The sequence below is a fragment of the Hemitrygon akajei genome, chromosome 3 (genome assembly GCF_048418815.1).
Source record: "Hemitrygon akajei chromosome 3, sHemAka1.3, whole genome shotgun sequence".
Classification (NCBI taxonomy): domain Eukaryota; kingdom Metazoa; phylum Chordata; class Chondrichthyes; order Myliobatiformes; family Dasyatidae; genus Hemitrygon; species Hemitrygon akajei.
The window spans coordinates 163,550,792-163,567,090 of NC_133126.1; the positions used below are offsets into that span (position 1 = coordinate 163,550,792).

The 16,299-nt window shown below is 41.7% G+C and overlaps 1 protein-coding gene across 4 annotated transcripts in view; it reads left to right on the forward strand.

Moving 5' to 3' along the window:
- clcn2c (chloride channel 2c) overlaps positions 1–16,299 on the forward strand; it is a 510,268-nt gene that overhangs the window by 256,177 nt on the left and 237,792 nt on the right. For all 4 annotated transcript variants that reach the window (XM_073041207.1, XM_073041210.1, XM_073041208.1 and 1 more), the window contains exon 6: positions 6,814–6,891. In XM_073041207.1, the coding sequence (XP_072897308.1) occupies positions 6,814–6,891 (78 nt within the window). The remainder of the gene's footprint in view (positions 1–6,813; positions 6,892–16,299) is intronic.

Below are 16,299 nucleotides of genomic sequence, written 5' to 3' on the forward strand. Positions count from 1 at the left end.
GCCGCCGTCGGTTGTGGTGTCGCGTTGGTGCACTTTTGTTAGAAAGAGAGAGAGAGAATGAAACATTTACCCGACAGGTTTTCCAACCTGCAGGAGGTAGTCGGAAGTCTCGTTGGGGAATGGACTCTCATCTGTGGCTTCCCCTGTAGCTAGGCCGTTCTTCCGTGGTGAGGTCGCCAATCCCAGGCAAGGGAAGGACGCACACGAACCCCACCACTGGCTGTCGCTCTCTAAACGCAGTAGCAGGAATTCTCACGTATCTTCTGGTGCATCTGGCGCCCCGCCTCGGCAGCCCACCTTTTATCTGGACGGGCAGGGTTGTAGATATCCATCAGGGTAGGGGGGCGAGGCAATCCTTCCCCCATCACCCATCTCACATTGCCCTGAGATTTTGCACATAGGCCAGTTCCTTATCCCACAAAGGTGTCTCCCAAGACAATGGCTATGTCCGAGGCTTTTGTCTTGTTGAGCGACCAGCCCACTTTGCCCGAGGGCTTTACACGTGGTCTTCATGAGACAATAGTCAAAGAGTCGCTTTATTCTGCTTCCCTGGGGAACGTGGTCTTCAGCACGTCTCCCTCTCTCTCTTGGGTCATTTGACCCCCCCTTGACTAGGGCTCTTGCGAATCTCAGAAAGGAGGGGGCTGGGGTCATAACAACTACGATAAAGCTACACCAATTCCGATGGATAGGTCATGTCATCCGGATGCCTAACTCACATCTTAGGTGGTGATCATAATGTGATAGAATTCACCCTACAGTTTGAGAAGGAGAAGGTAAAGTCAGTTCTATCAGTATTACAGTTGAGTGAAGGGAATTACAGAGGCATGAGAGAGAGGAGGAGGAAGGGGACACTAGCAGAGATGACAGCAGAACAGCAATGGCTGGAGTTTCTGAGGGTAATTTGGAAGGTGCAGGATAGGAACATCCCAAAAAATGAACTAGTATTCTATAAGGAGGATGAGGCAACCATGGCTGACAAGGGAAGTCAAAGACAGCATAAAAGGAGAAGTGACAGCATATAATAGAGCAAAAATTTGTGGGAAGTTAGAGGATCAGGAAACTTTTAAAAACCATTAGAAGGCAACTAAAAAATGTGCAGGAAGAAAAGATGAAATATGAAGGTAACCTCACCAAAAATATTTTAAAAGACATTGTCTTTTTCAGATACGTATATAAAGAATTAAAGAAAGGCTAGAGTGGGTATTGGACCGCCGGCAAATGATGTTGGAGAGGTAGTAATGAGGGACAAAGAAATGGCGGACCACTTCTTTTCAGGCTGTGTTGGATTTGATAGTTTTGTGACCAGGTTTGCAGATGGTATGAAGATAGATGGAGGGGTACATTGTGCTGAGGAAGCAGAGAGTCTGCAGAAGGACTTAACTTTGTCTGATTGGGAGAACGGGGAAAGAAGTGGCAGGTAGAATATAGTGTACGGAAATGTACAGTCATGTACTTTGGTAGAAAGAATAAAGGCTTAGACTATTTTCTAGATGGGGAGAAAGTTCAAAAATCAATGGTGTAAAGCAACTTGGGGGGCCTTGTTCGTGATTCACTAAATTTTAACTTGCAGGTGGTAAGGAAGGCAAATGCAATGTTAGCATTCATTTCAAGAGAACTAGAATACAAGAGCAAGGTTATAGTACTGAAGCTTTATAAGGCATTGGTCAGACCACCCTTTGTGTATTGTGAGCAGTTATCTAAGAAAAGATGTGCTGACGTTAGAGAAGGTCCAGAGGAGGTTCATGACAACAATTCCAGGAATTAAAGGGTTAATGTATGAGGAGCATTTGATGGCTCTGGGCTTGTGGGGGGTGGGGGGTGGATCTCATTCAAATCTATTGAATTTTGAAAGGCCTAGATAGAGAAGATATGGAGAAAATGTTTTCTTATACTGGGTGAGTCTAAGACCAGAGGGCACAGCCTCAATAGAAAGAGATGTTGATTTAAAACAGAGATGAGTGATTTCTTCAGCCAAAGGGTAGTGAATCTGTGCAATTCATTGGCACAGATGGCCATGGAAGCCACAGTATTAAGTATATTTACAGCCAAAGTTGATAAGCTCTGGATTAGTTGTGGTGTCAAAGGTTACGGAGAGAATGCACGAGAATAGGGTTGAGAGGCATAATAAATCATCCATGATGGAATGGTGGAGCAGACTCGATGGGCCAGATGTCCTAATTCTGCTTCTATATCTTATAGTCTCATGGTTTCCCCATTAGGAGAACGTAATTCTCAACTTGAATGATTGTATTACTAGTATTACTGCATTCAACAGTCTCTGGCTGTGTGTACAAAACATAGACAGTACTGCAGTTAATTGTAGTATTGAGAAAGCAAAGTAATGTTTTAGCAGCTTCCACCCCCAATGACGACTTTTAGTCTTGACGGATTCCTGGGTAGGGGCGAACTGTTAAAAGCTAGGGAATCTACAGAATGGAACAATGCTTGTTGTGATGGAGACCTTGGGCAATGGGATAGCTTCTTTGTGATGCCAAGATTCTTCATTCAGATGTGTTGGCAATGTGGGATCATGAGGGATGGGCCATACAGTGTGGTATTTGTGCCCTATAATGCTCATTTATGGAAATCTCAGCCCCAGTGTCACAAATCCAATACATTGAGTAAGGAAGTAACAAGAAGGGGTTAACAGTCTATGAGATGTCTTGACGTGCAGGAAGGTGCGGGATCCTTGTGGGGGCAGGGCAGTGAATGGAGTGCACTAATGAGGTAGAGATGGCTTAGGGTAAAAGTAGTTAACTGTGTGGGAAATAAAAGCAGAAACTGTTGGAAATAACCAAGACATCCAGTATTTGTAAAGAGCGAGAACAATTACTGGTCAATGACCCTCCATCTGAACCTGAAAATGTTAGAAAACGAGATTGTTTAAGTTCCATTAAAGGGATGAGAAGAACAAGAAAGGCTGTATGGTGCAGCTGGGGATGCTCCTCTATCCCGAGTAACACATACAACCAGCCACTTTTTATGGTTTAACAAACTACATTCCCATCAAATCCTCTTTTAAACTCTTTCCTTTCACTCACCATGGATCTATGCTCTCTTGTTTTTGACATTCTGAGCATGGTGAAAATTTGCTAACTATCCATCCTACTCTTTCTTGTTGTTCTGGGTTTTCAATATCTGCAGAATCTCTTGTCTTTGTGATTTACTACCCTATCCAAGCCTTTTTTAAATTGTATTTACCAACGTCAGGTCATCCGTCTGTCTCCTTTGCTGCAGGAAAACAAATGCGACCAGTCTAACCCCTCTCCTTACCAGTATCCTCCAACCAGGCAACATCCTGGTGAATCTCCTCTGCACTCTCCATTGTAACCATGATCTTTCTATAGCATAGAGTAATCCAGATGTGATCTAACCAGTGTTTTGTAACATTACAACATAACTGTCCATTTTTACATTTTGTATGGCTTCTTCACCATCCTCTCCAGCTGTGCAGCCACTTACAGGGAACTTTGACTTGAATCCAGAGGTCCCAGGGTTCATCAACCATTTACTGTATATATCCTACTGCTGTTTGACTCCCCATAATATACATTTGTCAGGATTAAATTCTATCTGCCAATGCTCTGCCCAGTTCCCCATCTGATCCAAATCTTGCTGTACCCTTGGACAATCTCCCCCGATATTCGCAACACCATCAATTTACTATTTGTACCTCCTATATTCATATCCAATTGCTAAATTCATCAGAAATAAAACAAGTTAATATTATAGATTATAGACTCCCCCAGTAGCTCAAAATCTGTGGAATAAGTAAAAGTCAACATTTCAGGTCAAAACTCTTCATTAGGATTTCCCACAGATGCTGTCTAAGTGGCTGAGCGTTTTTGACATCTTCTGTTTTTTGGTTCCCTTTTATAGTATTAATAGTGCTTTGATTTTATTTAATATTTTAGACTGAAGATTCTCCATCAGAGTTGGCGAGCTTTGGTACAAACTGCAAAGACTTGTTATTTTTTATTGTTGAATCCTGAGGGCATTAGCTTACGTAGCTGAAAAATGTAATGATGTTTCCTGGGCTTTATCCGAGCACTGCAGGAGGCTAAAGAAAGAGGTCAGAGTGTGTGAGGAGTGGAGAATTAAATTAATGTGGGTGGTGGGAGAGGAGAGTTCCTTTTTGAGGGAAGTGACCTCTGGTAGTGGTTGTGATAGAGGGACTGTTCCTGGTAGATTGTTCTTGAAGGAAGCTGGCTGCCAGTGCCGTACAAGTAGTACTATAAGGTTAAATACTAAGGGGATTCAGCCTTTGTTGAATACAATCATTTGCTGAGTTTCCCAAGGCCAGGGCACTCTGCCATCTCTGGTTAAATATAGAATGACTATTGAAATAAAGGCTGACAGCCTTGAATTTAAATGAGCAACTGCTTCCTGTGAGTAGTTTGGCCAGTTCCCTGACCACCACTGAAGTAAAGGGATGTGAACCCAGCTCTGTTCTTCCAGATCTTTAATTTTATTTTAAACCCCGATATAGATTAATTGGACATTCGGGTAGAGAATAGAGAAATAGATTAATTAGACATTTGGGTTTGCGCTACGCTAGTACAGCTTGGGCATTCCAGAATTCGGAGTTCAGTCCCTGCACCGGCTGTGAGAAGTTTCTACGTGAACCATGTGGGTTTCTTCCCACAGTTCAAGGATCTACTGGTTAGTAGGCTAATTGGTCATAGTAAATTGTCCGGTGATTAAGCTGCTATTAAATAAGCGGATGGCTGGGCAGTGAGGCTCAGTGAGTGAGGCAAGGGCCTGTTCCGTGTTGCAAGTAAGTGGTAGTTGAAGTCTAATCTGGGCAAGAGTGAGGCAATACATTTTGAAAAGTCCAATGCAAGAGAAGAGTATGCAGTAAATTGTAGGGCACTTTGGAGCATTAATGTACTAGGGGATCTTCTGAATTCTCTAACTCCCTGAATGGCAACACAAGTGGATAGAGTTGTCAAGAAGCTGAGTGGCATGTTTGCCTTTCTCAGCAGAGGCATTAAGTGTAAAACTGGGAAATCATGTTGCAGCTGTATAAAACCCTGATTAGGCCACATATGGAGATGTGCCGTCCTAGTCACCAGACAGTACATGAAGGCTTTGGAGACGGCGCAGGAAAGGTTCACTGGAGCTTTGCCAGATTGGCATGTGTTAGCCATAAGACGGAGGTGGATAAACTTGGATTGTTTCCTCTGCAGTGTCCGAGGCAGAGGGGTGACCTGATAGAATTGAATAAAATTTGGAGAGACGTAGATTGAATAGCTAGTCTGTCTTTTTTCCAGGGTAGAAACATCATATGCTACAGGACGTGGGTGAAAGGTGGAGATGTACAACACAGGTTAATCTACTTGCCTGAAATGTGCTGCCAGGGAAAGTGATGGAAGCAGCTACAATAACAATGTATAATAGGAATTTGAGCAGGGAATAGAAGGAGAGGAACTGTGTGCGGTAGATGGGATTAGTTAGATTGGGATTGTGGTCAGCACAGACACAGTGGCTCAAGATGCCTGTCCTACTCTGTTCTACATTCAGTGTAAGTGAGTTCCGAACTCTCACAGTGAAGATTTAGTCTCTTGTCCTTGGACTGTTTCTCGAAGGATAGTAAACTCGTACGAGAGTGAGATGGGCTTATAATGAATCCCATGGAGGCTGCGGTTTTTACGGCACAGAAGAGAGGACTCTGTGCCCATGATCGGATAGCCTGAAGGACAAGATCTGCAGGGACTAGGTGGTGGTGGAGAGGTTGTTGAGGGGGCTGGTGTAATCTATCAGTGACAAAGAAGACAGATGTACTACCATCACAGTGGCTTTAAGAATGAAAGCGGAAAGTAGGAGTAAAAGGGGGAGTAAGGGATAGCTATTCACAATGGAAGAAGATGAAGAAGCTATGTCATGGTTCTCTACAAGAATTGTTGCCAGGAACAGTGCTAATCACAATTTTCAAAAATAGTTTAGACCTTGGGATGTGAATTTGTAGAAGATACTAAAATGGGTTGTTGGTGTGTGGAGAGGTGATACTGAAGGAAATGATAGTAATCTATGCAGTAAACCTGCAGAACGGGCAACTAAAGTTTCTGCCGTAGGTTATCCATCTATAATATCTACACGCTATTTCTCTGTCCAGTGGGCTTTTTCTACAGCTCTAAATGTGCATTTCACACATGGTAAGTTCCATTATTTGTTTTCACTGTTCCTCTCTCTTGCCCCCCCCTTAACCCGAACACCTACTGTCTACAACTGCAAACAAACTTATTTTCTTTTGTTCTTTGTTCTTACAAAAAACATTTTGCTGCCTAATTTACTGAGTGTTTATTGCATATTCTGTTTTTTTAATTTCAGATTTTCAGCATCTTTGGTGTTTTTAAATTTTCATTTAAACTGAAAGGGTCTGGAGTGATAAATCACTTATGAATGTTTATGAAATAGTAAATTATTCAAGTGAGGTGCATACATACAACTTGGAAACTCTACATTCAAGAAATTCTGGTGAAACAGTTTTCAATACATATCCCTGATTTAAAATATCAGTGGTGTGGTGTTGCTAGGCTCCATTCAACTTGTATACATTTAAAATTCTTTCAGTAACTCTAATACCATTTCCAATAAATGTTGATTTTAAATGCATAGACCAGAGAATATGTTTTTAAAAATACTCAGATTGCAGTATAATCTTTTTTCCTGTTCACTAATTATATTATTACATCGGCATTTTGCTTTGGGTACAAAAAATAGTTCCCTCCTTGGTTGACCTTTATAGACCAGATATATCGTTGGTCAGATTTATATCTCACTTTTTGTTTTTTCTCATCTGATCCACAGGGACCGTTTGTTCACATTGCAAGCATGTGTGCTGCATTGCTGAGTAAATTCATGTCACTCTTTGGTGGGATTTATGAGGTAAGACTTTTTTCCCCCACGCAGTCAAAACTGCCAATTGAAGCAAGAAGTTCCTGTTCTCTTTTGCTTTCTTTCTCATCCCTTTATCTCAACACTTCTAACTAGAACTACTGCAGCCAGAAGATTTAAAACGTAAGCCTTGCAACTTGGCACTTAACCAGAAATCTCTGGTTTGTTTCTCCTTTCTACTTTTCTTTTCAAACTTGATGTTTTTCAGCTAGATTACTGTAAAGGATTGGAACTATATTGAAATTCCACTAACTGTGAGATCTACACTGGTGAGCAACAAGGCAAGATTATTTCTGTGTAGCCAAGTTGGGCAGGGATATCCAAATGATGCTCATTTTAAATTATTTTTATAGATTAACTATTGAGTGGCAATAAAACCTGTGCAGGGAAAGTGAAAGGAGAATCTAGTTAACATTTAGACAGGAGAATCTAGAATTCTGACCAGTATTTTGAATACAGAGAAAAGGATGCCTTAAGCAAGAAGCTTGACGATAAGCAATCCTGCATCTGAGGAGTGCGAGACAAGCTGTCATCCATAATTCAGAATGACTTTGGTCACATCTTCACTCCAACGGAATGTCAGATGGCCAAGGAGCATGCTTTGAGGCACAATGAATGGGAGAGACTTGTATACAACGTATATTTATTTTTAATGCTATTTTATTTAGAGATACAGTGTGGAACAGGCCCTTCTAGCCTAGCAAGCTGTGCTGTGCAGCAACCCACAAATTTAACCTTGGCCTAATCACAGGACAATTTACAATGAGCAATTAATCTACTAACCAATATCTCTGAACTCTGGGAAGGAACTGGAGTGCCCACAGAAAACCCACATGCAAACAAGAGGAACATACAGACTTTTACAGAGGGCACCGGAGTTGAATTCCAAACCCCGACAATCTGAGCTTCATGCTAACTCTGATACTACTGTGGTCTTGAAACTTAGTGATGAACAGTGACAACCGGAGCCCTCACAGCAGTTATTACTAAGATGCATGTTATATTCATACACTATTAATGATACCAGCTCCCATATTGAAAGGGTTTGAAGGATGTCAGTATTCTAACTTGGGACAAATTCCAAAGCTGCTTATGCAAGGGATAAAATGAACCCTGGCAGAAAATTAAGCTCAGATTTTCAATATATTCTGTTAGTATTCATTTTGGTTAACTGCATTCTACTGATTACTAATGTTGCCCACAATCTCTTCAAATTCATTATTAATGTTGTGCATTGTAACTGAATTGCGAAGTGTTGGATTGCTTACTTAAAGAAAGAAATGAGGCAAATAACGGTGAATTAAATACATTGGTCTTTTATAAGCATTATGCAATTGAGAATAAATGTGGGGTTTTTTTTAGAGTAAATTGTGAAGTTTAGTTAATTCTGCAGATGCACAACAATCATCAGGCTTTGATCTAGCACTTCAGTTTGTGGTTCCTGCTAGTGCGTCTGAGATGTTTGATGCCTGGGGCAAACACAGAATAATATCAGCCATCATGCAGAAGTCGTTTAGAGCTGGGTGAAACAATATCACATTTTTCTGCTTGAGGCAAATTGTCAGCCACTGATCGGGAGTCAAGTATACTCAGTGCTCCATTTTCTGAGCTGACCAATTTAAACGGCCAATCATACACTTGACACTTCTATGATCTGCTCTGGAGACTGTTAATGCTCTTTATTTATTCATTCATAGGATAGAGACATTACTGGTAGTGCCAGCATTTATTGTCAATATTTATTTATTCCAGTGTGAAAGAGAGTTGCAATTTAACTTCATCGGTGGGTTCAGAGTCTGTATGAGCTGAACATGGCAAAAAATGATAGATTACTTTTCTTAAAGGATGTGATTCAGCATAATGGTTTTGACAACTGTCTAGTAGCTATGAATTTACTAGGAAATGTTTTCAAAGTTTAAATTTATTTTATTTCTTAAATAACATGAGTGATGGAAGCAGGATGGTCCCTCACATCGGCTTTTCCATTCAACAATATCAACAGGCCTGTCGGGAAGCGGCCTGGTCGAGGGAAGTGCCTGGTGTGAAAAGTGCTAGTCTTTGGCTCGAGAGTCTTCGGCGAGGAGACTACGCCAGGCACAATTGGAGAGGGTGAAGACATGACCGCTAAGCTGATTCAGTGTGCTACGTGCATGATGTGGGAGGTCAGGGACACTGATGGTGCCCCCGGCTGCTACAGCTGTGGAAAGTGTGTCCAGATTCAGCTTCTGAAGGAGCATGTTGCAGCACTGAAGAAAGAACTGGAGGACCTCAGGTTTATCCGCGAAGACGAGAGTTTTCTGGACAGGACCTACAGTGAGGTTGTTACACCAAGGACACCGGAAGAGAGAAAGGGGGCGACGATGAGGAAGGAAAGGATGCTTGAAGTACAAGAGACCCCAGGGGATGTACCTCTCGTAAACAGGTTCACCCTCTTGGAAGCTGTCAGGACAGAAGATACTGCCAGTCTGAGAGGCGGACAGGTCTGCGAGCCGAAAATTGGTGCAGAAGCAGAGCCGAGGAGTCGGACATCAGGAAGAGCCGTGGTAGTTGGGGACTCCATAGTAAAAGGTACGGAAAGGGGTTTCTGCGGCAACAGGCGAGATTTAAGGATGGTGTGTTGCCTCCCTGGTGCTAGGATCCAGGACATCACGGACTGATTGCAGGGAATCCTCAAGGGTGAAGGTGAACAGCCGGAAGGGGTAGTGCAAATGACATCGGGAAGAAGAGGAAGGACATTCTGCAGCGGGACTTCAGAGAACTCGGAAGAAGGCTGAAAAGCAGGACTTCCAGGGTGGTTATCTCCGGTTTGCTTCCAGTTCCTCGTGCTGGAGAGGGCAGGAACAGGGAGATAATGGATCTGAATGTGTGGCTGAGGAACTGGTGCAGGAAGCAAGGATTTACATTCTTGGACCACTGGGATCTGTTTTGGGGTAGGGATGAATTGTACAAAAGGGACGGGTTGCACCTTAATAGGCAGGGGACCAGCATTCTGGCAGACAGGTTTGCCACTGCAACACGGATGTGTTTAAACTAAGTAGTGGGAGGAGGGGGAGGATGAACTGGAAATATAAGGATGGAGTTAAAGGGAAAGTGAAAATAAGAAAAGTTAAAAAGGACAACAGAATCAATGGAGTAGAAAGCTCAAGAAGAGATCATACAGTATGGCCAAGTGAAATAGGAATTGATATGAAAGGAGAGGGGAGTAACAAATTAAAAGTATTATATATGAATGCACCAAGTATAAGGAATAAAGTAGATGAGCTTGAGGCTCAGTTGGAAATTGGCAAGTACGATGTTGTGGGAATAACAGAGACATGGCTTCAAGCGGACAGGGCCTGGGAAATGAATATTCAAGGATATACATCTTATCGAAAGGACAGACTGACTGGAAGAGGGGGTGGAGTGGCTCTGTTGGTGAGGAATGATATTCAGTCCCTTGCGAGGGGGGACATAGAATCAGGGGATGTAGAGTTAGTATGGATAGAACTGAGAAATTCTAAGGGTAGAAAGACCCTAATGGGAGTTATCTACAGGTCCCCCAAACAGCAGTCTGGATGTAGGGTGTAAGTTGAATGAAGAGTTAAAATTGGCATGTCGCAAAGGTAATGATACAGTTGTCATGGGGGATTTCAACATGAAGGTAGACTGGGAGAATCAGAATGGTACTGGACCCCAAGAAAGGGAGTTTGTGGAGTGCCTCCGAGATGGATTCTTAGAACAGCTTGTTCTGGAGCCTACCAGGGAGAAGGCAATTCTAGATTTAGTGTTGTGCAATGAACCAGATTTGATCAGGGACCTCGAGGTAGAGGAACCATTAGGAGGTAGTGACAATAATATGATATGTTTTAACCTACAATTTGAGAAGGAGAAGGGAAAATCGGATGTGTCAGTATTACAGTTGAACAAAGGGAACTATGGAGCTATGAGGGAGGAGCTGGCCAAAGTTCAATGGAACAATACCCTAGCAGGGAAGACAGTGGAACAACAATGGCAAGTATTTCTGGGAATAATGCAGAAGGTGCAGGATCGGTTCATTCCAAAGAGGAAGAAAGATCCTAAGGGGAGTAAGGGGTGGCCGTGGCTGACGAGGGAAGTAAAGGGCAGTATAAAAATAAAAGAGAAGTATAACATAGCAAAGATGAGCGGGAAACCGGAGGACTGGGAAGCTTTTAAAGAGCAACAGAAGATAACAAAAAAGGCAATACGCCAAGAAAAAATGAGGTACAAAGGTAAACTAGCCAAAAATATAACGGAGGATAGTAAAAGCTTCTTTAGGTATGTGAATAGCAAAAAAATAGTTAAGACCAAAATTGGGCCATTGAAGACAGAAACGGGTGAATTTATTATGGGGAACAAGGAAATGGCAGACGAGTTGAACAGGTACTTTGGATCTGTCTTCACTAGGGAAGACACAAACAATCTCCCAGATGTAATAGTGGCCAAAGGAACTAGGGTAAAGGATGAACTGAAGGAAATTTATATTAGGCAAGAAACGGTGTTGGATAGACTGTTGAGTCTGAAGGCTGATAAGTCCCTGGAACCTGATGGTCTGCATCCCAGGGTACTTAAAGAGGTGGCTCTAGAAATCGTGGACGCATTGGTAATCATTTTCCAATGTTCTATAGATTCAGGAACAGTTCCTGCTGATTGGAGGGTGGCTAATGTTGTCCCACTTTTCAAGAAAGGAGGGAGAGAGAAAACAGGGAATTATAGACCGGTTAGCCTGACGTCAGTGGTGGGAAAGATGCTGGAGTCAATTATAAATGAGGAAATTACGACACATTTGGATAGCAGTAGAAGGATCAGTCCGAGTCAGCATGGATTTATGAAGGGAAAATCATGCTTGACTAATCTTGAGTTTTTTGAGGATGTAACTATGAAAATGGACAAGGGAGAGCCAGTGGATGTAGTGTACCTGGACTTCCAGAAAGCTTTTGATAAAGTCCCACACAGGAGATTAGTGGGCAAAATTAGGGCACATGGTATTGGGGGCAGAGTACTGACATGAATTGAAAATTGGCTGGCTGACAGGAAACAAAAAGTAGTGATTAACGGGTCCCTTTCGGAATGGCAGGCTGTGACCAGTGGGGTACTGCAAGGTTCGGTGCTGGGACCGCAGCTGTTTACAATATACATTAATGATTTAGATGAAGGGATTAAAAGTAACATTAGCAAATTTGCTGATGACGCAAAGCTGGGTGGCAGTGTGAAATGTCAGGAGGATGTAATGAGAATGCAGGGTGACTTAGACAGGTTGGGTGAGTGGGCAAATGTATGGCAGATGCAGTTTAATGTGGATAAATGTGAGGTTATCCACTTTGGTGGCAAGAACAGGAAGGCAGATTACTATCTAAATGGAGTCAAGTTAGGAAAAGGGGAAGTACAATGAGATCTAGGTGTTCTTGTACATCAGTCAATGAAAGCAAGCATGCAGGTACAGCAGGCAGTGAAGAAAGCTAATGGCATGCTGGCTTTTATAACAAGAGGAATTGAGTATAGGAGTAAACAGGTCCTTCTGCAGCTGTACAGGGCCCTGATGAGACCCCACCTGGAGTATTGTGTGCAGTTTTGGTCTCCAAATTTGAGGAAGGACATTCTTGCTATTGAGGGAGTGCAGCGTAGGTTCACAAGGTTAATTCCCGGAATGGCGGGAATGTCATATGTTTAAAGATTGGAGCAACTGGGCTTGTATACACTGGAATTTAGAAGGATGAGAGGGGATCTGATTGAAACATACAAGATTATTAAAGGATTGGACACGCTGGAGGCAGGAAGCATGTTCCCGCTGATGGGTGAGTCCAGAACTAGAGGCCACAGTTTAAGAATAAGGGGTAGGCCATTTAGAACAGAGATGCGGAAAAACTTTTTCACCCAGAGTGGTGGATATGTGGAATGCTCTGCCCCAGAAGGCAGTGGAGGCCAACTCTCTGGATGCATTCAAGAGAGAGTTAGATAGAGCTCTTATAGATAGTGGGGTCAAGGGATATGGGGAGAGGGCAGGAACAGGGTACTGATTGTGTATGATCAGCCATGATCACAGTGAATGGCGGTGCTGGCCAGAAGGGCCAAATGGCCTACTCCTGCACCTATTGTCTATTGTCAGTATCTTTTACCTCAGCACCATTTTCCTGTATGAACTCCCACATTCCTTGCTTTCCTGAATATACTGAAGACTGATGTGGACAGAAAACATTTATCCCACAGAAGTGCCAGGCAGTGATCATCTTCAACCAGAGAGAATGAAACCACCTTTCCTTGATATTCAGTGGCATCACCATCACGGAATCCCCCTCTGATTAGAAGATCCGCTGTACCAGCCACATAAAGCCAGATCAGAAACCTGGTTTGCTGCAGAGAGTAGTTCAACTTCTGACAACTCCCATACACACCCAGGCTGTTCTTCCATCTTTAAGGCACAAAGCTGAAGGATAACAAAACACTTGTTTAGATGGGTACAGTGTCAACAAAGCTCAACAGCACTCGGGACAAAATTGCCTACAATTGGCATCACATCAACCACACCCAGTATTCATTCCCTTCATCTCCAGCACGTAGTGACTGCGCTGTGTATCATCTACTTGGGTGACTCGATTGGCACTTACCAGATCTGCAACGTCCATCACCAACAAGGACTAGAGGAGCAGGTTCCTCTTCAATCTTCACACAGTACTGGCTTGCATATATTAGTGGTCTTGTACCACCGCTGAGTCCAAATCCTGAAATTTCCTTTCGAATGTTACTGTGGAAGTACCTTCACTAAATACTGAAGTAGTTCAATAAATGGCTGAACACCATCTTCTCAAGGGTAGTAAGAGTTAGGGCAGAAAATGTTGGCCTTGTTACTACTGCCCAGATCCTAGAAATTAATTTTTAAGAATTGTCAATAAATGACCTGAATATACTGAGTGACCAATCCGCTTGCCTAGGGAGTTCCAAATATTTACTGTCCTCTGGATAAAGCAATTTCATCTCATCTCTCTTCTGAATGGCTGATCCCTTATTTTGAGATTGTGAGCATGATTCTATACACCCTGGTAACAGTTCAGCAGCTACCCTGTCAAGCTTTGTAGTATTGTTATGTTCAATAGAGATCACCTCTTCATCTAAACTCGAGAGAAAATAGGACCGGTCTGCTTCAGCTCAAAATGACCCATCCCACCAACTCTATCCATCTTCCTCCAGTACAAGCCCAGATACACTCCCTCAACATTTTATGGTCTCATCAAAGCTCTATTTATTTTCAGGAAAATATCTTTACTGTTCTACTCAAGTACTCTTTCAACACAAACCTGCATACCATTTGCTTTCCTGGCTCTCTGCTGCTTCTGCAGGATAGCTTTCAGTGATTTGTGTACAAGGGCATCCAGATCCCCCTGGAGACCAACACTTTCAATCTTGCATCATTTAAAAAATACCCTGGATTCCTGTTTTCCTTACCTTTGTGGATGAGTTATGTTCCATCTACCATGCCCTCACTCATTCATTTGAACTCTCTATAGCCCCCTGAAGACTCTCTGCATGCCTGCAACTCGTGCTGTTACACAGCCTAGTTTCAAGACAAGTGGAAAATATGCCTTTGTGGTCCTGTGTTGTGTTTTAGTGAGAAGACTACGTGTTAAATTAGTTGTCACAGAATACCTGGTCTCCGTCCTGTGCTGTTAACCACAAAGTTTATGTGTTTTTTTTCGTGTTGATAATTGCTGGCATATTGTTCAGTAAGGATTCAAATACCAATGCAAATAAAATACGTAACTTAAAATGTTGTAAATAATGAGGGAAGTGAGTTGCCGTCAGCATAGATATGATTGGCAACAATACCATGAGGATTTCTCAGCACGCTTATAAATTATTACAATCCAGTGGACTCATCAAGAATCCTTGCAGAGAACAGCTATCATTAAAACCCATACACCTGAAAAGACAATGATTTATTTTCAGATTTTCACCATCTGCAGTTTTTTTTTTTGCTTTTCAGACAAATTAAATATACAGCAGCTATGATCAGGAAGGGAAATTTGTAGCCTTCAGTATAACCTTACAGGCGTTTTCCAAGTTACAAATGCCCACCAGCCTGTAGATGTGAGTGTTCACAGGAACATTCCCTGAGGAAAATCTGTACAGAGCTGACCACTAAACACTATAATTCCTACATCTACCATGGAGTTAGCGTATTCAGTTTGGGAAGCCTGTAACAAAGTTAATTTTTTGCTGTTTAAGAATAGGAACCTACAGAACGCTAACACATGTCAAACGATTAAATCTGAAAGAATGCTTTGGCTAACTGCATATAAATCCTTCTGGAGAAAGTGATGTACTTTCTTTTTGACATCACAATGGCTCTAACTTTGAAGAACCCGTATCAAGAGTTTTAATCTTTCTAGAATGCTTCTGTTCTTCAGTAGCATGAATACAGATTGTAAAAGTCCTGATGCTTCACGTCTAGTACTAGAATACTGTTGCTTGGATACTGCTGCAAAACCAGCTAGTATGGCTCTTTAAGAACAATTTTTTGTGACCCTTCCCCCCTCCCCTTAGTCCCTCCCCCCTAACTTCCCTATATATAAAAAAAAAGAAAGAAAGAAAAGAAAGAAAGAAAGAGTGCCTGGTTGTTGGAAGGTCTCCACATGCTCCATGGAGTTCTTAATAACTTTAGTATATGTATTTATTTATTTCCCCAAGTAACCATTAATTTTCTCTTCAGAGCACCTATATATTTAATCCTGTCTTTTGTAAATAAGGGCCCCAGATTTTCAAAAATGTTTCATATTTATCTCTTAAGTTATAAGTAATTTTTTCTAATGGAATACAGCCATAGATTTCTTTTTTCCAACAATCTATACTTAAATATGTATCTGATTTCCAAGTAATTGCAATAGCCTTTTTGGCTACAGCCAGCGCAATTTTTATAAATTCTTTCTGATATTTATTAAGTTTGAGTTTCGGTTTTGTCCCTTCAATATCACCTAGTAAAAGTAATATTGGATTATGAGGAAGTTTTATTCCCGTAATTTGTTCCAATAAAAGTCTTAAATTTATCCAAAAACATACTTTTTTTTTCTACACTTGTAATCATTTAAAAATTCAATTAAATAAAATTTAAAAAAAAAAAAAAAAAAGTGATGTTATGTCTTAGTTTGGAGAAAATTAGAAGTCGAACATTCCAACCTGTTTGATTTTGAGAAAAGCTGGGGTTCATTTGCTTGTTACTACCATTTGAGTTAATTGATAAATTTCCTCCATGATCAAATTGTAAATTTTGGTATAATTTTTCTTGCTGGCAGTTTGATGTTTATCTTTAGAAGCTTTTTGTATGACGCATGGCTCTGGGGTTGAACACCTAATGGGTTCTTTCTTTTTTCTCACCTTTTTCTTTGCTTTAGTAGGGTATTTTTCTTTTTT